The 23,312-nt window shown below is 56.4% G+C and overlaps 1 protein-coding gene across 1 annotated transcript; it reads right to left on the reverse strand.

Annotated features, from left to right (window-relative positions):
* Window positions 1–1,125: 1,125 nt before the first annotated feature.
* CNNM1 (cyclin and CBS domain divalent metal cation transport mediator 1) lies at window positions 1,126–21,228 on the reverse strand. The gene is made up of 13 exons (XM_075424124.1): window positions 19,707–21,228; window positions 9,498–9,641; window positions 8,783–8,923; window positions 8,335–8,504; window positions 8,085–8,184; window positions 7,858–7,905; window positions 4,735–4,797; window positions 3,622–3,785; window positions 3,234–3,411; window positions 2,808–2,921; window positions 2,596–2,712; window positions 2,187–2,314; window positions 1,126–1,823 (listed from the first exon to the last, which is right to left on the reverse strand). Exons 1-12 carry the CDS (start codon window positions 21,226–21,228, stop codon window positions 2,235–2,237), a joined length of 2,841 nt encoding a protein of 946 aa, XP_075280239.1. The 3' UTR covers window positions 1,126–1,823; window positions 2,187–2,234.
* Between the last annotated feature and the right edge of the window lie 2,084 nt (window positions 21,229–23,312).

Here is a 23,312-nt window from a genome sequence, read left to right on the forward strand (position 1 = left end):
TCCCTTAGTGATAGTCACTGTTGCCCTGGTTGATTTTGCTCATGCTACAGCTTAGACAGCAAAGGTGAAAATGGTGCCTTGTTCCCTTGCTGTGTTTGCAGAGACAGTGTGTGGGGTCTCTTGTTTGTCCTTTTCAGATTAGTGTTTGTGTTACAAGAGAGTGAGCCAGAGGCAGCCTTTCCCCTGTGCAGCTGGGGAGCTTTTTCCCCTCTTGGTGCCCACCCACAGCTGGGACGATGGGGTAGTGGATAAAGGGTGACTTCTAGACGTGATCTCAGCAGAAAGAGTTCCAAGGAACCAACTCTGCTTTTGTTGTTTCTGACATCTACCTACACTTCTGTCCTTACAGACCCCTAGGTGTGGAGCCTGGCCCACCCCACATGTGATCTGTGCCAGTCCTTTGCTGGCTTTACCAGGCTTGTTTTTCCTAATCAGTGACCTAAATTTCTCCCTTTCAGTAGCGTAAGCTCATTAGCCATTATCTCATTTACCATGGTAACAGGGAACTGATTATTCCTTTCCTCTTTGTAACAGCTTTTTATGTATTTGAAAACTTCCTCCCTCGCCTTTACATCCTTCACCAGTTAAGATTAAGCGACTCCATTTCCTCCAGCCTTTGGGGTAGGTTGTTTTCCAGCCCTTGCTTTCCTCTGCCCGCCTTTCAATTGCTGTGGGTTCCCTTAGAAGGGCAGTGCCCAGATGGGGATGCAGTTACCCCAGCTGAAGTTTTATCAGCATTGGTGGACTCTGAGATTTCTGTTGTTATCTGTCAGCCTGTACTCCAGCATGTGTATCCCACTCTTGTGTTTACAGCAGCATGATATTAACTCCTGTTCTTCCCTAGTCCTTGTCTGCACTGCGCTGGTGTGTAACTCTTGGCACTGCTGAGTGCTTTTCCGGCAGCAAGAGTGACAGAGAGCCCAGGGCACAGGGAGAAATGGGGAAGCGCTTGCTGACCTGGTCCTCTACCTGCTCCCTTCAGCCATGCTGACTGCTGTTACTCCAGCCACTCTGCCGCAGGTACGAGGGCAGCCTAGCCTGGTGGGAGAGGTTAGCCTGTCTTTCCCTACACCCATTGACACAGACAGGGCACTGCTCAGGGAGAAATCACTTTTAATATCCCCGTTGCGTTCAGCCGCTACAAAAACTACTGACTGGTCTGTACCAACCCGAAGGCTCCGTGCAAGCCTCCGTCGCGCGGTGCGCAGAGAGGCGGATGGTTCGATGCGGTGTGGAGCGGCTCTCCCCAGGGAGGGGGCTGCGCTCAGGGGTGAGCTGGGCTCCCTGTCCTGGGCCTGGCAGGGCTGCGGGACCGCTGGCCTGCGATGATGGACAGCGTGCGCAAGGTGCTGCGAGTGTGCATGTCAGTAGGCACGGCACAAACGTGTGCTGGGGCCCTGAGCTGTGCGTGGCACCCCGCCGAACAGCACGTTCTCCTCATGGTGGAGACCACATCTGTGCAGCACCCAGCACCAAGGGGCTCCGGGGTGGGGATGGTAAATGACGCTAAGGGCAGTTCTGGGTTGGGCCGCCCCTCCCTGCTCTGCCTGCAGGGATGCTGTGCCAGACACTTCTCCACCTCTTCCTTGAGACCAGATGCTACCAGGGAGCAGCTGGGCAAGGGCCCTCGGACTCCAGCTAGCTGGTCCAGGCCCCCGGGCGGTTCAGCCCCGCGGGGGCACATCCTTTCTCGCCTGGGGATGGGGCTCTGCGCAAGGCCTGCAGGGGGGGGGCGGCACGAGCGGGTGGGTGGGCAGCGGACGAGTGCAGACCTGCTGCTGTCGAACATGAGCCTCGCGGCAGGAGACCCCCATGCTGCAGACCTGGAAGACACAAGTGCAGTCTGGTGCAGGTGGCCAGAGCTTGCCCTCCCTGACCTGCTGCTGCTCAAGCCTGCAGCACCTTTCCTAGCCAGGCTCAGGGATGTTGGTGCAGACACGCAATTCTAGCTGTGAAAACACGAGTCAGGGTCTCTCTCACTCTCCCTCCAACATCCATTCCCGCCCCAAGGATGGTTGGGGTCTGCTGCTGCATCCCTTGACCCTGCTCCAGCCCCCAGTGACATGCGTGCCTGCATGGGCTCCAAACCAAATCTTTGCTGCTTGAAACTTGATTTTACGCTATTAAAATTGAGCAACCTTCCATTTTCAGGGGAAGGAATATTGTACCGAGAGGCAGGTTCCTACCTCCAGTCTGCATGGGCCTCCAGCATTGTGCTCCAGCCACGCTGCTGCTCAGGTGATTAATGGGGCGAGGTTGGAGCTCTCCTCTGGTGTCTTCTCACCCTCCGGCAATGGCCGCTGCTTGCGCCCACCTGCAGCAACAAGGGTGCGCAGGGCTGGGTGCTGGGGGTCAAGGGTGCTTAGGGCAGGGGGTGCACGGGGTCAGGCCAGGACCAGGTGGCTGGCTCTGCCCAAGCCAGCCCTAGGTGCAGTTGTGCCTGCCGCTGGGGTACTGCTGGGGAACGGGGCTGCCCCCTTGCTCCGTGCCAGCCCTGTGGCAGGGTGTCCCCAGGACAGGACTGGGCAGGAGCTGACCCAAGCAGCAGGGTCAGAGCTCTCCCCGGGGTGCTCCATCCCCAGGTCAGTCACTCACTGAGGGATCTCAGCAGCCTCCTGCCCAGTGTCTCCTCAGAGCTGCTCGGCGATGAGCTGGTCCCGGCCTCTCTGCCCAGCGACTCTGCCTCCAGGACGGTGCCGCAGCACTCACTGTCTGCAAAAGCCCAGCCTGGCTGCAGCGCCCCAGGGCACCACAGCCCTCGCCACCCCCGGGGTCCTCTGTGTGTCCCCTACCCCAGCCAGACTCACTCTGCCGCTTGCTGTTCTCCTCGTTGTTAGCCAGCTCCTCCTGGATGAAGGGAATGCCCTCCATGCGCAGGAACACCGACTCGCTGGGACTGCGCAGCCCCTCGGAGCGGCTGCCTGTGGGGACACAGGGCGGGCATGGCTGGATGCAGCGGGACACAGCGAGACGCCTGCCGCCGCCGCCGCAGGTCGCAGTGCCAGGGACCCCCAGGGGAGCACGAGCACATGGGGAACAGGGATTTACGTGCCTGCACACTTGCACCTGTGTGCATGTTCAGGCACAGAACAGCATCCACAGGCGTGTGTGTGCAAACGCCCACATGCCCCAGTCCATGTGCAACTGGGTCTCAGTGGTCGCGTGCCAGCGGGTCCCAGCACAGACCCCCCCACATGGGACATGCGGGGAAGGGATGTTGCTGGGTGACTCACACATGACGCTGTTCCTCTCATTCAGGAGAGTGGTGGCATCTTCCTTGGGTGTCTGTGGGGTTCCTCGTGCAGTCGAGGCCTTGGTGGAATCCCTGTCGAAGGCCTCCATGTCGGGGGACTGGGGTGAGCTGTCCATGCGGCTGGCCACCAGTGCGTTGTGGTACTGCTGCCGGGTGACCTGGGCACACAGACCCGCACGCCCAGCTCAGTGGGCACTGAGCCACACTGGGACCTCCCAGGGACTTGGTGGCACCAAGCCCCCAGTCAGCAGGAGTCCAAGGCCCCCCCCCCCCCCAGCACCCACCAGGCTCCCAGGGCACAGTGGGGCGAGAGGGTGCCTGGGCAGGGGTGGCTGGAGTGGGACAGTCCCTGCCAGTGCAACCCGTACCTTGACAAACTGCACGTCGCAGAGGATGTGCACGGAGTAGTCGGGCGTGTAGATGTTGTTGCTGCTGCTGTGGAGCTGCGTGGTGCTGCCCCCGTAGTCGTTGTGATCCCGGCTGGGGGACTCGGAGCGGTTGAGCCCGCTGCACCGTGACGGTGACCTGTTCACTGCCGGAGGAGATGGTAGAGAGGCACTCACTTGTGGTGCCGCTCGGGTCCAGGGTGGACCAACACCTCCGGTGGCTGTGCCTCGTGGACACTGGGGCTGGCAGGGGACCTGCGGTGGGGTCCTCCTTGGTGCACGCTGCCGGTGGAGACTCTGCCACGCCAACCCCAAACCAAAGAGAGTAGGCAGGCAGGCATCTGACCTGGTGAGATCCAGGTTAGGGCTGCTGCCTGCCTGTCACACTGACTGACTGACAGCTCTCCTGCTAACACAGGCCTTCTGCACGGCATTTGGCACAAATTCTCCTGGTTGCAGCTGGCAGCCCACAGAGGTTTACTCAACCTGCCTCAAGGGCACGCTCCTGTCCACCCCGCCTCCGACAGAACAGGAGCAGAGACTGCCACAGCAAGCTGGCCCGTCACTCACGTTGACTGATGGCCTCTGACACACGGCATGATGGATTTTGTCTGGTCAGTGATTTATTAGGGAGCAAAGGCAGCTTGTTCCTTGCACGGGTGACGTCAGCATCTTGCTGACTTTGCTCTGCTGCTAAAACACCCTTCTATTACCAAGACTGCCAGAAAGCAAGGGAAACAGGGCAGTGTGCATGCAGGGCTGCAGGTAATCGCTGTCAGAAGTAGCAAGAAAACCCAAGCACTGAGTACAAGAAATTACAGAAGCTGCATGCCAAAGAAAGCCTAAGCCATCCATGGCTCCCCCTTGTCCCCATCTCATTCTTCCTGGGATTTACAACATACTGGGGAGGCTGCAGCAGGGCTGCTGACCCCGGTCTGCCACCCGTGCTCCAATCAGTGAGGGGCTGCCCGGCGTGGGGTGCCCTCCCGGCACTGCCCAGCATCCAGGGTGGAGGGGGCTTGGCACACCAGGGACAGGGAACTGGAAAGAGCCTGGCACATGTGGAGGTCCCTGCCCAAAGCCATGCCCTGTTACCTGGAGAGCCAGCCAGGGAGTCCCCTCTGCTGAAGGCGAAGGTACGGGACACGGAGACGGGCACTGCAGAGAGAGGGAGGGAGAAGGAAAGAGGGGATGGGGGAAGGCGAGGGACGGAGGCGAGGGTCAGGGACAGACCAAGAGGAAGAATGAGAAAAAGAATCACGTGCCAGCAGCCCCATGCTGGGCTTCCACCACTGCCTCCAGCATCCCTTCCCAACCCTCTTACACCCTCCTGCTTCTGCTCCGGGGAGGTGCTCACCAGTCCCAGTGACAGGGACACTGGCAGGAACACAGCCTTGAATGCTGCAGATCAAGAGGCTGCCCTGTGACGTGGTAAAAGGAGGTGAGACCAGGGGGGACCAGCTGCTGCCAGGCCTGTCTGCGCAGCCAGACATCTCCCTAGAGCCATGGTGTGGGCAAAAAGCATCTCCCTCCCATCGGCTGGGCGCTGGCACCCTGCTCCAGCCCTTCACCAGCTGCTGCCAGGAGTTGGGACTTTGTGGCCAGCTTGTGCTGCCCAGGAGATGGGCGGAAGCTAAACCAAGTCACCGTGCTTGGCATCTGGGATGCTCCTGTGTGTGCAGGGAGGTGGCAGAGAGGGAATGTGCTCTGCAGCATCCCCTGCCTCCACGCAGCCCCACAGCCACAGGCAGGGGCTTGGCAGAAGCCCCTCAGCATGATGCAAAGCAAAGGCATTTGTACTGGGCTGCCTGCAGTTCCCCGCAAGGCCCTGGGTCTCCACAGACCTGGGGCAATGCTGAGAAGATCCACCTACCGGGAGCTGCAAAAAGCCAGGACCCTGCATCCTGGGCTGCCTGACCCATCGTGACAGAGAGGGTGAAAACAGGCTTTCCACGTTTTATTGCCACGGGTCGCAGCAGCAGTGACAATTTCCAGGGCAGGCGTTCCCCCTCCCTGTGACTGGCTGCCTGCGGGGAGCTGCCCTGCTCCCCTCCACAGCATCCCTGGCCATGCCACGGGGTGCAGGGCTGCCCAGGAGAGCACGGAGAGACAGGCGCACAGCGTGAGCGACGCACTCCTTAACGTCTCCCGATGCCCCATCTCTGCTCTCACTGTTGGCAGTGCCCACCTCGAGAGCAGCGGGAGACGCGAGCCTGCTGGCTGCCAGCCCTCTCCTCCAGCCACCGCCATGCTTCCCCCAGCTGCTGGCACTCCTGCCCGGGGCCCGCTGCCCTCCTCATGCCACTGTGCCCGCAGCGTGGCTGCAATGCTCTAGGAACTGTCTGCTGCCTACACAATTTATGTTTTTAAATCGGTTCGAAGGTAAAACCTCCAGAAATTTGCCCTCCTTCCGATCTCCCTGCTCCTCCCCCAGTAACTCCTGTTCTGGGTCCTCCCCTGGACCTAAACCTTCTGCAAATAAAAGTCCAAGCAAAGGCACCGGCACAAAGCACTGCCCAGAAAAACCTCATCCAGCCGGGAGCAAAGGATGGCTGATAACCACTAGCACTCGTTCCCTGCTCCCACCACCCAACCCTCCCGCAGCGGGGCTGCTTGTGCCGGGTCTCTGCCACCGCACCCCTGCCCTGGCCACCAATGCCAAAGGTTACTTGGCAATAAAAATGTTGCATAAGAACAGTTAAAAACAAATTGTTACTGCTCAAGGTTTAACGTCCGAATTCTCTGCTGTGACATGCTACTCGCACTCATTTCTGCTGGGCTTTGCCAGCCCGACACGGGAGATGCCCTGCAACCTCCGCCTCCCAGCCTGCCTCCTCGCTGGCAAGGGGTGCAGCCCCACACGCACCACACACACGCGTCCCGTGCGGGCAGGGCTGGCTGCATGGCACAAAACATCTCCCGACACCGTGTCAGCGCGAGCACGGGAAGCAACAGAGCCCTGAGCGGCCGCATCCTGGCAGGCGGCACTGCGGACACGCGTGGCCTCACCGACACGGCTCCCACCATGGCTCACGCCCTGCCTGCCCCACGACCCACAAGCAGTTCTCACTGCCCAAGCCCTGGTGGGGTCCCAGGGATGGTCACCCAGGGCACAGGGGCATCGGGACATGAAGCAACATCCCAAGGGAAATCGGCTGCGTCATCAATTTGCTCTGTCTGAACCGAGCGTGCTGTGGACGCACAGGGAGCAGGAATGTGCACTGCGCGGTTAATCCAGCAGTCCATGAGCCAACCTTCTGAATGGAAGCAAAGCAAGCAGGACGAAACAGATGAACCATAGAGCTGGACGCAGACTGGGACCTATGGGAGTGAGTCACCTGCCCCAAATGACTCTCCCTCTTCTCTCCATGACATCCCTCCCTAGACCTCCCTAAAGGTTGAATTTAGTGGGTTCTTGTTTGGATCAGGCACCCAGAGCACCCTCGCCTTACCATCTGCACTGCAGATCCAACCGCAGCATCTGGGGTTTGGGATGAGGGATGTGCTGGACTGGGGGTGGGCAGCACCTCTGCCTGCTCCCAAGCCACCAGGCACTGATCGCTTGCAGGGGTGATCAGCAAAGCAGGGGGAGGCTCACGGTCTCCCCTGGTCAGCACTCCCTCTGAACTCCTGCAAGCAGGGGATCTGCTCGTTCCCCCATCAGCTCTGCAGGCAGGGACTTTACCAGGACTGGAGCATCTGCTTTTGACTCTGCTAATTTCCCACACCAGCACGTGTGAACGGCTCACAGGTAAACTGACCCATCTCTGCAATTCCCAAGGAGCGCCTGTTCCCCCGGTGTGGAACCCATGTTCCGCTCAGGCTCTGAGCCTCAGGAATGTGAATGGGTCAGGGACATTAAGCCAAGACTTAGACGCACCATGCCAGAAGTTGTGGGGTTTATTGCTCCCGCCCGCATGGGCACGCTGCTACCCATGGGCAGTGCTCCTTGCAGCGCCAGCCATGCCGGGATCCACTGCAGGGATCCAGTGCACAGCTAAACCCCCAAAGGGACCTCAGAGGGACCTCAAAGTCCCTCTATGGCAACTTTGCTGCATCAGCCCCTCAGCACTTTGTTTCTCCCCTGAGCTTTTTAAAAGGCGTGATCTTGATGCAGAGCCCAGCTGCTCTTTGCGGGGTGCAAACCCATTCCTCCTCCAGCTGGCCAGAGCCGCAGAGGAGAGGTTTTAGAGTCCCAGCCTGCCCCAAAATACTTACGTAGGAAGGAGGATCCAGCCAGGCTTCCCACTTTCCGCACATCGTTATCTGAAACAACAGTTGGAGGTGTAGCAGTCGCAGAGGAAAGGCTCCTACCTGCCCTGCACCCCACGGCAGGGCCACCCCATCCCACGGCCAGCCCCTTCTCCTGGCCACCAGTCAGCTTAGCCCCTTGTGGAGGCTGCCAAAGTGAAGGCAGGGCCAAAGAGAGCCCACAGAGCCCTTACCAGAGGAGACAACGGCCATGATGGCAGGGACGCCATAGTAGGTGAATGCCCCGTTCTCAAACCGCAGCCCTTCCTTGCCAACCTCCACCTCCACCTTCCCCTGGAAGGAGAAGGAAAATCTGCTCAGACAGGCACCCCGTGCTCCTGGCCACCAACCCACCCAGGGCTGCACCGCCCTGTACAACATGCAAGGCAGCAAGGAGAGACGGGCCACCCCCTGCCACCCTCTGCTCGCTGCTGCCCCAGGCACCTGCAGGATGAGGACGAAGTAGTCAACAGGGCGGTTGCGCTGGTAGAGGTAATGTTCCGCTGCCTTCTTGTTCTTTCGGTCGTACTTGAGCTCCTGGATGACATTGGGGTGTTTCAGGAGCCGCAGCAGGATCTTCTCGGAAAGGTAGGGGGACTTGAAAGGCTCCACTTCTAGACGGGAGGCAACACACGCTTGTTCAGTGGAGCCGGGGCTGCCAGGAGCCCCTTGTCCTCTGAGCTGCACGGCCTCAGTCGCAGCACCCTACTGCACAGAGGAGAGGCAAACGCAGACCCATGATGGTGGAGCAGCACGATGCCCAGGGTGGGGGTCCGGGCAGGTGGAAACTGCTCGCTGTGTGGGGAGCCCGACCCAGGAGCAGCTCAGGGATGCCCTGCAGGGCTGGAGCTGCTGCAGAGAGACCCAAGGGCTTGCACAAGGGCCAGGGTACCTGTTGCCATGAACCGGTGCGTAGCCAGGAGGAGCTGCGGGGAGATCTTCACCTTCATCTCACTGTCTGAGAGCCTGAAGATGGAGAAGTCCTGGGGCTTGCGTCCCCGGTGGGGCACCCGCTCCTTCTTCCGATTGTCCGCTGCGGAGCAGAGAGCAGAGCAGTTGCCTGCTTGCAGCAGCCACAAAGGCACTGCAGCTGCAGGGTCCCATACTGCATGCACACGTATGGAGAGAGGCATGTCTTGCTGGATCCTATGGCAGGGCTGCTGTGGAGCAGCAGCCAGAGCAGCAGTGTGCACAAAACATGCCGTGCGTCACAGCCTTGGAAACAGCTCCCTGGGGAGGCAGCAGGGTGGTGAAACATGCTGCTTTCTCAGGAACAAGTCCTGGGCTGCGCTGGCTGGATGCATCACCCAGAGTTGGAAAGGAGCTTGGGAACCACCCATTGGCACGTCATGCCCAACACATGTGTCCCTGGGTCAAGCCCTGCCCAGCCACCGGCTGCTGATGCTGGTGCTCCTCTGTCTCGAGCATTCAAGACTCCCCGACATCTGACCAGCATCTCTCCATCACTCATGTCTTTCCCACCATGACTGTGAATTGGTCTGGGGAAGGACCACGATTTGCTCTGGCCTGTTTCCTACCCACATGTCTGTCTGTGCGGGCTCCCACCCTGGGTCCTGCAACAGCAGTAGCTGCTCTGGGACACTAACTGTACAGATCCGTCTCATCCAGGATCTCGGACTTGATGATCTCCTCAATGACATCCTCCAGGGTGACAATGCCCATCACCTCGTAGAACGGGTCTCCTTCCCCTTCGTTGTTCACTCGCTGCACGATGGCCAGGTGGGACTTCCCTGCGGAGGGAGAGCAGAGTGGCAGTGAGACCCCCACCCCTGGCAAGAGGGGTCCCCAGCTGGCGGGCTGGCAGGCGGATGGGGCTCCGTGGGAAGCATGGATCACAGCCAAACCTCAGAAGCAGCCAAACCCACTCGAACCGTGCTAACCCAAGGAGGAGGGCTGGACACACAGCCCAGCCTAACAGGGCTGCTTCTCCCCAGGCTGATTTCTAGGTGTCACAAGACTCTGCCTGGCTCTTTTTTGGGGCCGCTTGATTTCTTTATCCAGGCAGTCTGCTGCGAGTCACTCCGCTCTGCTCTTTGACAGCCTCCTGTGCAGGCATGAAGTGTACATTATACCAGCTGCTTCTTGCTTACACTCAGCTTCGCTGGCATGAGAAAACTCTAACAGAGCAATGAGACAGTGTCCTCCAACACAGAAATGTGAGCATGTCCTTGGGCTCTCCTGGTTTCCTTCATCCTCCTGGTGTTTTCTCATTCTGTTGTTAAGCATCTTTCCTATAAAATTGCCAGAAACTGCTCCCCCACATCTTTCTGTGCATCACTGTCTGGCCTGATCCTAAAGCTTTTCCCAAAACACGGGCAAAGACTCCAGCTCCTCAGAACGGCAGCTGGTTTTAATGCAGAAACACGTATGTTTGTTTGCAGCTTTCAGCCCAGCTCCTGCAGAACTTTTGGGTGAACCATCCGGATGCAGAGGCTGAATGCTTTTCAAGCCATCAGCTTACACCTGAACATCTTCTCCAAACCCTGCCCCTAACAGCACCTCCTTTCTGCTACCTTCAAGAAGCAGACTGGGACCAGGACCTTCAGCTGCAATGATGGTGACTCCTGCTTGGAAGTCGCAGTGTTTCTCAATCACCATTTCGGCTCCCTCACTTGTCCCGAGTAAGCTGGCAGCTCTGCTGACACATTCTAAGGCTTCTTGCTTTTGCATACTTGAAACATCGCTATTTGTTTTCGCATGTCCAGCTCTCTGTAAGCTGTTTTGACATCTTCAATTTCTCCCTTCCTTTGTCGTCTGCTCTGATTTCTGCTCCTGCTCAGCAGCCTGACCAGAACCCAAGCTCCAAGCCACAAACAACTTCTGGGTTTCTAGCTCCAATGTACTCTTGGACCTGCCAACGAACAGCACTGGTTTTCTTACTGCCCCTGTGGCTCCTATGCTTCCCAGCAGCGCCCGCAGGTTCTGAATCTCCAGTGTACTTAAAATGTAAAAAATATCCTTAATCAGCACTACAGCCAACAGCTTCCCCTCCCTCTGTTTGCTCTGCATCCCTGGGGTCTCCTGTTGCAATGCCTGAACAAACCCCACTGTACTGGGGACAACGCAGGGACCTCCGGAAAGCTGCAAACACCTTCTTTTCCCCACGGGCTCAGAGCTGAGCCCCTTGAGCAGCATTGGTCACCCAAAATGGGGGCATGTTCCTTCTGCTACGCAGTTGTCTCTGCCTCTCCCATAAAGCCTCCCCAACAAACCCGCCTGCCACTCTGGGCAAGCGGATGTGACCAGGATTTATATAGAAAGGTGCAACAGGGGTGGGCTCCTGCCTGCTGCACAGCTCCCTCCTCGCCCGCCGGTGCCTTCTGGCTTGGCCCTGTGGTGGGACAGGGATGCCCAGGAGTCTCACGGAACAAGTCTTGCTGGGGACCACGCGACCTTCAAACAACCCTGCCCTGGATCTTAGACAAGCAAATGACACTTCTCAGCCGAAGATCAGCACTACACATTTCTCACAGCGAAGCTTGGGCATTTTCCACAGTATAAATTCCCTCCTCCTCATACCAAACTTTTATTGCAAGATTTCAGAGAGCAGCTCACTGCCTCCCACGCCTACAGAATTAGAAACGAGAACATAACATCGCAGCAAGTAGCACCGAGATGCACTTTAAAAAACCAAATCGATAGCCTCGGGGCATTGAAAATTCAGCATGTTCTTTGGACCGGGCTGTTTCACTCCCTTCATACAGGGGTTTGCGCATCTTGTCTGTTCAGCGGGTAATAAAGCAACACGACTTGAGACTTAAAAAGCAAAAAGCAGCAGAGCTGGCCGCAGGACAGCATCAACAGCTACGTTTCATCTTAGCAAAGTCCAACTTTCGAAAATGTCTCCTCTGCCAAACCCCGCTCCCAAACACTGGGGCCATCTGGTCTCCTAAAAGTCTTCGGGTGAGCAAGGAGAGGGGAGAAGTTATTTCTTTTGGCTGAAAGCTTGTTGTTAATGACATTTACATGCAACCCAAAACCACCAAGCCCTTACAAAAAGCTTAGGTGCTACTTAAAGGCAGTCAGAGAGTAATGGAGGCAATTCTTTTTTTGGCTAAACACCTACATCGACACTGTAATTTACTCTAGAGCAGCCTCAGAGAAATGTGATTCCAGCTCCATGTTCACATAGCAGCAAATGAGATTATTTAGAAATAACCCAGCACGGTTAGCCCAGGAGGAGACCCACGGTTTCACTGCGCTGGAGGTAGAGCCAGGAGGGCTGCTGGAGTGCTCAAGAGTTCTTTATTTTCACAGAAAATAAACACTTACAGCCACACTATAAACCCCCAGGTTTGGGTTTTCAGGCCAACACCCACATTAGAGACAGAGCAGGTACCCAGTGATGGAAAACTCTTGCAATTCCTGTGGCCGGTCCTGGCCCACGCAGAGCAAGGAGATCCCGACCCCTGCCCAGCCAGCTGGTATTCCCACCACAGATGCCCCCCCCAAACCCGCTCCCAGCCTTCACAGAGCCCGTGAGAGTGGCTGCTGCTCCCCACCGGGGAAGGGCCGACGTACCCCCACCTCTCACCCGAGGGACAGGAGATGGCTGCAAAGTCCTGCCCCCCGACCCGGCTGGGTCCTGCACCTCCTCCCATCGGTGCTCAAACAGACCTCGGGAATTTGGGACGGTGGGGGTTTGCAGGTGCCCTGGCTGTATGCTCATGGCTTGTTCCCTCGTGGGCTGGGGGTGCTGCCGAGTACGGCCATGCCCCATTTCCCAGCCCTGGGAGCTGCTACGCTCACCAGAGGACGAGCAGTGGATTTTGGAGCAGGTATGAGGGCAGAAGCTGGGCGATTTTATGAGGTGGAAGCACTGTCCAAGGGATGGCGGCACAAGGATAGATCTGGGGACATCAGTGGGGTCACCTTGTCTTCTCCATCCGTTACCCTGCAGGTCTGCCTCAGTGGGAGCACAACAGAGTGAGATAAATCATTTAAACAACACCCCAAACTTGATCTAAACCAGCTTTAAGATCTGTAAAGCCGATCCCAAAAACTGTGCTATTGTAACTGTTGCTTGATAGCTCAAATGAAATGAGTTATAAGGGCGAGCTGCTTCCCCACCAGCAAGCTGTCACATGTGAATTTTACAGAGCTATCACCGATGCAGGAAAGCACAGTGAAACACTTGAGAATCAAAGCCTTGGTTTGGCAAACGCTAGAACAAATGGGCAATTAACTTTACTTGTGCGAATAGCTCCTCCGGCCTCCGCAGGACTGCTCTCGCACAGGAAGTCTATAGGTGATTAAGTGTCTGCTCAGCATGGGATACAACTGTACTAAATTCTTTATGAGCTACATGAAATCTGCTCTTTTCAAACAACAGCTTCAGTGGAAAGTTAATGCCTCAAAATGCTAAATTACAGAGCTAATATAAATAGCTGAAAGCTTCCGGATGGACCAAGCGTCTGAGCAGATATCTGAAGCTTTTATACCCATTTTTAGGAGCCTTTTTTTTTCAGACGTACCTAAATGACCTTGGGCTCGTAGCTCCACCTCCAAGTGTCCTCCCTGATGGGAAAACAGGGTCTGAACACATGGAAATGCCTTTACTTGTGGGAAAGAAAGTGCTGTTGACTGCAAATACAGCCCAGACTACTTCCTTATCTTTTTTTTTAATGTAGGTGATCTGCCAGAGGAATGTTAAAGACGTTTTAGTCTTGTCTCTCATTCCACAGGATGAGCATTCTAAGCATGAAACTTATATTTTCATGATTTTTATAGTAAGATCTAAAGCTGTTACTAGGAGATCAAAGGTACAGGCACAAGCCATGAACCATTTACAGCTACAAAATGGAAGGCAAAGACCAGTAACTGGTAAATCAGGTTGATTCGTGAAACAACCATGATGTAAAATCTATCATGCGTGTGCTTTTCATCAGCACTCTTCTCTGGGCCAGGGGCTGCCAGCACCTCTGTGCCCCCTTACAGACCTGCAACTGAAGCAAGTGAGGAGCCAGATTCGAACTTCCTGAACTGGAAGCGCCTGTGTGAGTGTGCTCTTGTGTTACCACGACTCTGGACCTCTGGACGGAGGGTGAAACCACATGCCTGAAGAGTTGCACCTAGAGGCAATGCACATCCACACCTAAGCAGGGGGGGTAAAATAACCAGGAGGGCTGCAGGGGCACCCAGCTCTATGGGGAATCAGAGCTATGCGAAGGGAAAACTGTAAATCCTAATCTAATCCAGATCTTCCACAGAAACGAGAACTTCATCTGCTGACATCTGCCTCTAGCAGAGGACAACAGCCTTTCTCATACTCTGCTTTGGTGCTTTTCCTAATCCTAAGGAGAAGTAGGGGAAAGATGGAATAACTGGAATAACTGATGTATTACAGTTGACAAAACAGATCAGGAGCGTAAGGGTGAGATTAGAGGGGGCACGGAGTCCCATCTTCCATCTGCTGTACTACGGGGCTCTGACCTCCTGGGCAACGACCCTGCCTGCCTGCAAATGGTCAGTCACCTTGCACGTTACTTGGAGCCTAAGGAAGCCTAAAAGGATGCTGAAGCTTTTTCAAGCTAAAAGACTGCTAAAGAGCCAGTGCAAAACTGTTTTCATTGGTGTCTGTAGCACAGAGCGCTTGATTCTTTCCCACGTCTCAGTCTGAAGATGCCTTTGACAGCTCCCAAGAGGTGGATGGCCAGCCGGGCGCCCTCTTCCCCAGGGACACAGCTCCCCTCTTGCTTTGCTGAACACCTCCCTGGAGCAGGCCTGCTCCTGGGCGTGCTGGGGTGGGGTAAAGCAGCCCAGAGTTCACACAGTAAGATTTAGCACAGTTTGGGGGGAGGGAGAAGCAAACTAACATTTCAGGCAGAGTTGCAGCATGAGTCACTGAAATCATCTTTTGTGTATGGGGACCTCACCCACTCCCAGCCTGGCAACCGCCCTTCAGGGCACCTGTACAGGATAGTTCCTGGGCAGCAACTGGCTAATCCTTAACCCACAGAACTGGCCAGGGAGGTCACTGCTTCAGCCCATCAAGGTGCCCAAGGCAGTGGCTATCACACTTGCAGAAATCCCTTGAAGGCTGGTTTAAATTTCAAGCCATGCTTTGTGCTTGCAATGACTGCAGGCTCAGGAGAAGGCCAGTAAGAAAAGCAGGTGAAATGGTACTGAGCCCAGTTCCTGGCAAGGGTAAGCACCTTCTCCAGATACATTCAAGCTGTAGAAGTCTAACAGAGGCTGTGGAGTATTTTGAAAAGCAACGACATACCCTAGGGCAGAACTGTCCTCCATGGGACAGGTTGTTTTCCCTGCTAAGCCAGGAAGTTTGTTTTTGGAGAATTTACTTTTAGTAACTCTTAAAAGATGCCAAACCGCAGAAGGCTAATTTGAGTTGCACCTCAGCCTCTGCCCTGCTGCAGGAAAACAAACATAAGAGCAAAATTACACTGACAGAGGGAGGTTATTTGCTGAAAGGTGCCATTGCTATATATGGACCCCCCAAAAATTCGTCAACAAAATCCATAAATGACTTCAGTAATGGGATAAGACTACGACTTCCCAAAGGCACCTACGGAACGAGGAGGTGGACCTGATGGTAGAGCTTCCCATGAGGAGCTATATCACAGGACTGAAGCTGCAACATGCATGGCTTGGTTAAATTCCAGGGATCGAGGAGAAACAGACTGCATCACCCACAGCATTTCACAGTGAATGAATGCATGAACCTTTCCTCCTAGCTCCATATTCCCAAAGTGAAGTTTATCCTACTGGGACCTCACCTGCCCCTCTACATTGTTTTAGCTTGCTAATATGGTGCAGTTATTTCTCTGGTGTATTAGATAATTCCTCCTGTGAGCCTAGAATAAAGCCAGGTAGTCCGAGATGCACCAATACAATTTGTCAAGAAATTGTCTCCAAATTTTTTTCACTCCTTCAGTAGTTTCAGCTTCTTTCAGGCTGCAGGTGGTGAAGTTACCGTACTGGTGTGCGTTTTCTTATTTCTAAAGAAGAGGGGACACAGATTTAGTGTAGTGTCCTCCACTCAGCACTTCTGTGTAAAGGCTGCACAGCTATGCATGCCTTCCATAGCGACCCTGTCTAGCTTGCCTGAAAAGACAGCAAATTGGGTGTCCAGGCTTCATTATTTCTGAGTTAATTTCACTGCATTTTGATGAGGAGATCAAGTCAAAATCATCATCCAGCACGAGCAATTCCTGCCTTCGGCTTGAGCTGCCTCACACTGCTGTAATGTTGTTTTCAATGCAGTTTTAGCAGCTGCCCTCCTCTTTCGGGCCATGGGCTGAAGTCCAAGCTATGCATCCTCTCACAGGTCAGCCCCCCCACTGCTGCTTGCAGCCTTCTCTGGGTTTTTCCCAGTTCCCATTAGTGCCCACAGTTTAACTACCTTTCTCCAGGAATTAGTGCCAAAAGAGATATCGAACGACGCCGGCAGCAGCAGGCTTGTGAAGGAGCAGATGTGAAGGGTTTGACCAGTTCTGCCGTGATGGGGCATGGGCCAGGTTTCACCAACCAGGGGCTCACAGCTGCCCTTGGGCGCTGTAACCACTCTGGGCCATTAGCTCCCTAGGTGCTGCTGAAGCATACACTACTATTTTGGTACAGGTTAAATATATTGGCAAGCGGACGCTATAGAAGTGCCCTTCCCCCGGCCCGTGGAGGATAATCCCATCTACACAAGGTCCTGCTGAGGGAGATGGGATTTGTGACTCATATTTGGACTAAACTCCTAGCAAACATCAATGCGTCTTAATGGAACTGAGCTCAAAGGAGGTTGGGTGTGAGCACACCTAGAAACCAGTGAAGGAAAACTTCCCTTCACCCTTGCTATGAAAGACCAGTGAGGAAAAAAAGCTGACAATCTTCATAGCTAGGAGAGCACATCAAGAGAAACAGGTAAACAAGGACAATACAGCGTGATGTCTGTGAGTAGGAGGAGAGGCATGAAAGGGAAAGTGCTGCCGGAGGTGTGAGCAAGAGTCCCAAAGTGCTGTATTTAATCATCCCTTGACATTTTCAGTAAGAAAGAACAAATGTTTGTGTACTGTGGCAAGGAGTTCTGGCACTGAAATTGTGTTACTTATATATTATGCAAAAAAATGACATTATGGGTATAGTGTAGATGGCAGAACATTAATCATTAGTGAAACAGATCAGAAGTATACATTGCTATCCAGGAAAGACAGATATAAAATGTGATGGGTATTTTGTATAAACACTGTAATAACAAAAAGAAATAGAGGATACAGAGACTGTTTGAGGTAATCATGGGAGAAGGAAAAGAAAGCTGGCAAGGGTTCTCCAGAGGTTTGTCAGGGACCTAAGGACCTGGAGGTGGTTATCAATGCCCATCCTTACTGGACAGTTTAATTTCCTAGAAAGAGACCGGGCCTTATGCGAGGGAGCATTTGCTGTCCCGCAGGCACCCTGGATGTGTGAAGTAATGAATGCCTTCATTAAGCACTCGCTGAACCAACAAGTAATTAGCCTACTCTCTAATTAGTGGAGGTGTCACAGAAGACCTGGCCGTGGAAAGCAACCTTGATTGGATCAAACAAGATACTTCACCATAATTCAAACAGACACAGAAAAGGAGACAGTGATGAAGATTCTTAATTACAAACAGGAAATCTTTATTTAGAAATTAAATAGTCAAGTGAACGGGGCTGAAAAAGCAATGGATGGAACTGCAGGCAGCTGGGAGCGAACGCCTGTTGCAGTGTGGGAGCTGGAACGGGAGCCTGTATTTGGAACTGGGGAAAAAGGGTTTAGGAGGGGTTCACGGCTGGGCTGGGGGGTGGCCATCTACAAACACAGGGTGCTGGGGGTGACCAACTGCCTACAAATAGGGGAAAGATGAACTGGGAGAGAACAGCAAGACCTGGGGAGAAGAACAGTTGGGGGAAGAGCTGGAATTGCTAAACGCCATGCTGAGTTAGATACTAAGACGAAACGTAAGGCTGTTCAGCCATGTAATTTAGAAAACACAAGGAGAAATGACGTGGGAACAGAAATAAGTTTTAGGGAGAGCTCTACACAGGGGCTGTAGCAGAAGGCCCCAGAAGGCCATGATGGCAAACAGATGTAACGGAGGAAGAGCCTGATGCGAAGTGCCAAGAGTTAAATGAAGAAAAACTGAAGGACAAATAATCTTCATTTGAGATGAGGACTAGCATGGGAAAGTGCAGGGCAGGTAGCGAGGCTTGTTAACACACCCGTCAGCTCAGGGAGCGACACACACAAAAGGTCTCTGTTTAAGTAGGGCAGAGAGGATGGCAAGCAAAGGGCAGTGAGCTAAGCAACCACAAGTCCACTTCTGTAGGTCTATCATCCACAGGGTACCAGGCTGTAGAACAAATTTGGAGGGGGAAGTAGCCGAATACATCAAAGTAAATCAGATAAAGCGCAGGGGAGGCTGACCAAGGGGGACTGTGCCAAAGTCATCTGACGTCTTTGGTAACACCTAACTCTCCAGACAAAGGAGAGGTAGCAGAGACCTCGGGCGAACTTCAGTAATGTTGTAGTATCATGCGGGAAGCCACAGTCAAGAAGGAACTGCGAAGCACAGAAGGAATTAGGAAGAGAGAAAACTGCTCATGTTAGAAGAGGCATGGCGGGGGGGGGGGGGGGCGGGGAACTGCTGCAGCTCTTCAAGGTTGAACCCGGAGAGAAATCTTAATGCTTTTGCCAACCGTCCTGGTATAAAACCCAGGACTTCCCCAAATCACACCATTGGGAGTCTCCAGTCGTGCTGAGGGGCAGAGAGGGTAGGTGTTGTGTGCCACACAGAACTCCTCTCCCTGTGATCCTGGGAGGCAGTGGGGACACAGTCGTGTATCTCCAGAGAGGATGCTGACCTGCATCTATCTGATCATCACTTTCCTGGCACACAAGAAACATCCCGTCCTCCCCTCCTCCCAGCTCTAAAAAGCGAGCACAGAGATGACTCACGGGGAGGCTTTCTCTGTATCTGGGATGGACCAGGTTGCCCTTTCTCACATGACCAGCTCTGCTTGCGGCAGAGCGGCCCCAGACAGCCCGGGAGCCAGCGCTGCCCTCCCGTATTGCATAATGCAGGATGTCACCGCTGCAGCCATTTCTTAAAGACTCACTCACCACCCTATGACGTACCGAGTAACACGCAGCAAAACATGATTCACAGAGGGGGGGAAAAACCACATGCTGTGTGTATTCTCAAGGTACAGTTAATGAAACACAGCTCTCGGCATCTCTGGGGCTGCTGGCAGCTGCTGCATTACAAACACTGTCACAGCTGCAAAAAAAGTACGGCTCCTTCCAAGGGTTTAGGCTTTTCTTCTTCCTCTAACCCACTTGCACAGAAACACTTTCTAGAGCTGCTTCTCACTGCTAAGCTGAAAACGCGAGAGCTAAGTAACGAGATGCGATCTCCTGCCACAAACTCCTCCATACAGAACAGAGCGGAGAACGCTGCCTTGCCCGGGCAGGAGCACGAGGCAGGCACCGTGCCCATGCTTCCAGGCCCCCGCAGAGACATCAGCCCCATGGGACGGGCTGACCTGCTGAGCCACCAGCCTCTGAGGCCGAAGGCTCTTACCAGTCTCCATAACATCACAGGCATGACCAGCATCGCAGGCCCTCGCTCCACCTGGGGGCTCTCCCACCAGGTGACACCAGGGTCACCGCCACACCAGCGCATGCAGAGCCCAACTCCCCCCAGCATCCCCGGTACCTGCCGGGTCCTACCAGGAGGCTGTGTGGGGTGGACCACGGGGGCCGCTGACCTGGGAATCATTGGGGGTGCAGGGGGAGCCCGGGGGGTGGCGGCCCGGCGGCCTCACCCTTCTTGAACTCCTCAAGCAGCGTGTCGAGGCGCGTGTCATTGAAGACGCAATGGAGTGGTCGGTGGTAGAAGCGGGTGACAGTCTGCAGTGGGGTGCAGTCGTCGGGGTCGACGAAGGCCAGGTCCTTGACGAAGAGGAGGTCGACGATGTTGTCGCGCCGGTCGCCCTCGTAGACGGGGATGCGGGTGTAGCCGGAGCGGAGGATCTCGGAGACGGTGGCGAAGTCCAGCACGGCATCGGCGCGCAGCATGAAGCAGTCGGCCAGAGGCGTCAGCACGTCCTCCACCACCTTGGTGCGCAGCTCCAGCGCGCCCTGCACCATGGCCAACTCCTCCCGCACCAGGTCTCCGTGGGGGCCGGCGGCCCGCAGCGTCTCCAGCAGCCGCTCCCGCGTGGAGAAGACGCTGAGCTCCTGCCGCAGCGCCCAGTCCAGCAGCCGGCTGAGCGGGTAGCAGAGTGGGAAGGCGGCCAGCATCAGCAGCCGGGTGAGGCACAGCGTGCGGGAGGCGATGGCCAGCCCGTGGCGGGAGCAGACCGAGTAGGGCAGCACCTCGCCGCCCAGGAAGACGGCGGCGGCGCACAGCAGCACCGGCAGCCACGGCGCTCCCCGCGGCCCCCCGGCCGCCGGCCCCCCGGCCACCGGCCCCCCGCCGCCGGGCAGGGAGGCGCAGAGCCAGCCGGCCAGGGCCGCGTTGGCCCCCGCCTGCCCCAGCAGCAGCGTGCACAGCAGGTAGGTACCGCCGCCGCCGCGCACCGCCTGCACCCGCCGCGCCTGCTCCCGCTCGGCGGCCGAGCCGCTGTTGCGCAGGACGCGCAGCTCCAGCGGGTCCAGCGAGAGCAGCGAGAGGCGCAGCCCGCTGAAGAGCGCCGAGAGCCCCAGCAGCAGCAGCGCGCCCAGCGCCCGCAGCCAGCCCGCCTCGGGCAGCGGCAGCAGCCAGGCGCCCAGCGCCGGGGCGGCCGGCCGGACCCGCAGCAGGAAGCCGCCCGCCGCGCCGTGGTGCGCCCAGGCCCGGCCGTCCCAGGCGCACAGCGAGAAGAGCCGCCCGCCCGGCGCCGCCTCGCCCTTGCGCGGCTCCCGCACCCGCACCTCGGCCAGCGCCGAGCCCGCCGCCCCGCCCGAGCGCAGCGGGCCCACCACCTCCACGTCCGAGGCCCAGGCGCTGCGCTCCCGGCACCGCTCCGCCGGGCCCCGCGCCGCCTTGCCGCCGCCGCCCCCCCCAGCCGCCTCCTCGATGAAGACCAGGCGCGGCTCCCGCTCCCCCGCCGGCCCGCGGCTGCCGTTGCCCTCGGGCGACGGCTGGAAGTAGAGGCGCAGGAGGAAGCGGCTCCCCTCCGCCGCCTGCACCGCGCCGCCCTCCAGCGACACCCGGCCCGGCGCCGTGTCCTCGGGCCGCAGCCCCAGCAGCCAGGCGGCCCCGGCCGGCGGCCGCGGCGACAGCGAGAAGAAGAGCAGCAGCACGGCGCCCCGGCTCCGGCCCCAGCCGCCGCCGCCGCGCCCGGGGCCCGCCGCCGCCGCCATGCCGCTGCGCCCGCACCGCAGCGCCCGCCCGCCCGCCGCACGGGGACTGCAGCGGGGAGCACACGTGGGCCGGGGGGGCGGGCAGCCGCCGCGCCACGTGCGACCGGGAGCCGGCCCGCGGCGGGAGGGGCGCCTACGGGGGGAGGGGGGGGCTCGCCCCCGCACGGCCCACGCGGGAGCATCCCCACGGCAGGGGGCACCGTGCGCTCTCGCCGCGCCTGGCGGGGCTGCCCGGGAGCGCATCCTCGGGGGATAACGGAGCCGACCGCTTGCTCCCGGTCCCACGGCGGGGGGCGGAGGGCTGCGCTCCCCGGGCGGTCGGGGTCTGCTGGAAGGCTGCTGCCAGCGGCCCGCAGAGCTGGGGTGCGCGGCCAGCCCCCCTCTGCCGCCGGCCGAGCCCCAGCTCTGCAGCTTTTCGGTCCAAACCCATCTCCCTTCTGCCCGTGGGGGCGATTTTATTTTATTTTTCCTTTTTTTAACGGAGGGCCGATAGCTGTTAGTGTGCGGTCTTGCTAGGAAACAAACGTACCATGCTGTCACTCACGTTTATCCTTGTGTCTAGACCTGAGGAAGAGTGGGATACTTGATGATCTTAGAGGCCTTCTCCAAACTTAATGATCCCATGAACCAGGGCTGATCAGTTCCAGAAGCACGTGCTGAAGAAGACACTCAGGGACTGTCAGAGCTTTGGGGTTTTCCCCGGACTGACATCCAGGACAGCCCTGAAACAGAGGGAGGGGACCTGGAGAAGAGTCAGTCGCTTACAACTATTCACAGGCTCGATAATGGCAGAGCAGGAAGCTAATCAGAAAATGAGAAATCAGAAATGAGGCAAAGGTATCTCACCCCAAATTCTGACTATTCACTCGTTATTGCACCCATGAAAATGGCTGCTTTCTGTGTCAGTGCCTCAGCAGGCAGATGGGCACGAAAAGCTGCCGGGGAGACCTGCGCTCCTGGCTGTGTTAGGAGAGACTCTTCCCCCTGTCCGGGGGAGGCAGCTAATTGTTTTCCGAGGCTGATTAGTTCCTTGGGACTTCACAGGTGTTGCATTGTGCTTCGGAAGTACTTGCTGATCTCCCCCTTCGACCTACCCCAACTCCAGTGGGGAAATAACCGCCTGGTGCTGTGCCTGGGCACGATTTGCGGAGGAGGCAGCTGGTAACCTCCTTTTCCAGACCTTGCCCCATCGTGTGCCACCCGAGGAACAGATCTCACAAACTGTCCGAAACATTACCCGGAGTGGCTGGGGACAAGGCCAGTCTGCTCCTGCCCTCCTGTCTGCAGCTGGGGGGGACGAGCCCGTGGCTGCTCCTTCCGTCTTCAGACCCTGCGGGGATTACTACCTGAGACTGTCCCAAATTTTTGAAACTGCAGGCTGTCATCAGCCCTCAGTTTTTCACAGTTTCATTGATGCTGAGAACGTTGTGAAGACGATCTGGTTTTGTGCATGGCTGCTGTAGCATTTTGGATCACTGGAAGCTACGTACCTGCGGCAGTAGTTATCCTTGTTAACTTGCAGATCAGATTCCTGAAAGATTTTCTAGTGCTGAGTTTCTCAGTACAGGAACTGAAGGCTGTGAGTCACAACCTTGCTTTTTTAGTTCAGTAAGTACTTGGAAATTATTCTTGTCCATAGTGCCCTTGTCAGCAGAAACGCTCGGACAGCGGTTTGGAAACCACTGGTCTAGGCTAGTACGGTCGAAAAAGCCCAAACATGGCACTGCAGGAGGAGGAACCACAAGGTGGCAATCTCTCTCCGTACTTCTACTGGCAAAATAAACCTCTGGCAAGAAAATCTCGGACAGTGACTGTGGAAAGCTGCAGAGACGGTTGGTCACTTCTTGTATCTTCCAGAGTCGTGGCAATGTTCATTTCAATGCTGGGTTTTCTCTTCTGAACGCTTTTCCCTTTAGGATGAAACCCTCAGGCTTGAAGAGGTGGCACTGGAGGCTGCTCTTTGCTAGTTTTTCCATCCTTTGCCCCAAAATGGGCACCAGATGTTGCTTGTTAGCTTACCAGCTGCCAGTGCTGCTTGCGTGCATGCTGACAGAGCTACTGTGTGCTTGGACTGAAAGTTTCCT

This window comes from Opisthocomus hoazin, chromosome 6, assembly GCF_030867145.1.
Source record: "Opisthocomus hoazin isolate bOpiHoa1 chromosome 6, bOpiHoa1.hap1, whole genome shotgun sequence".
NCBI lineage: Eukaryota > Metazoa > Chordata > Aves > Opisthocomiformes > Opisthocomidae > Opisthocomus > Opisthocomus hoazin.

What these genes read in the sequence shown, in the direction of transcription:
- CNNM1 (XM_075424124.1), bottom strand. Translation starts at nt 21,228, where the DNA reads ATGGCGGCGGCGGCGGGCCCCGGGCGCGGCGGCGGCGGCTGGGGCCGG. An exon ending in GGCTGGATCCTCCTTCCTAC is followed by an intron (nt 4,798 to 7,857) that starts GTAAGTATTTTG and finishes CTCTCTCTGCAG; the next exon opens with TGCCCGTCTCCGTGTCCCGT. An exon ending in GGAGAACAGCAAGCGGCAGA is followed by an intron (nt 2,713 to 2,807) that starts GTGAGTCTGGCT and finishes GGGCTTTTGCAG; the next exon opens with ACAGTGAGTGCTGCGGCACC.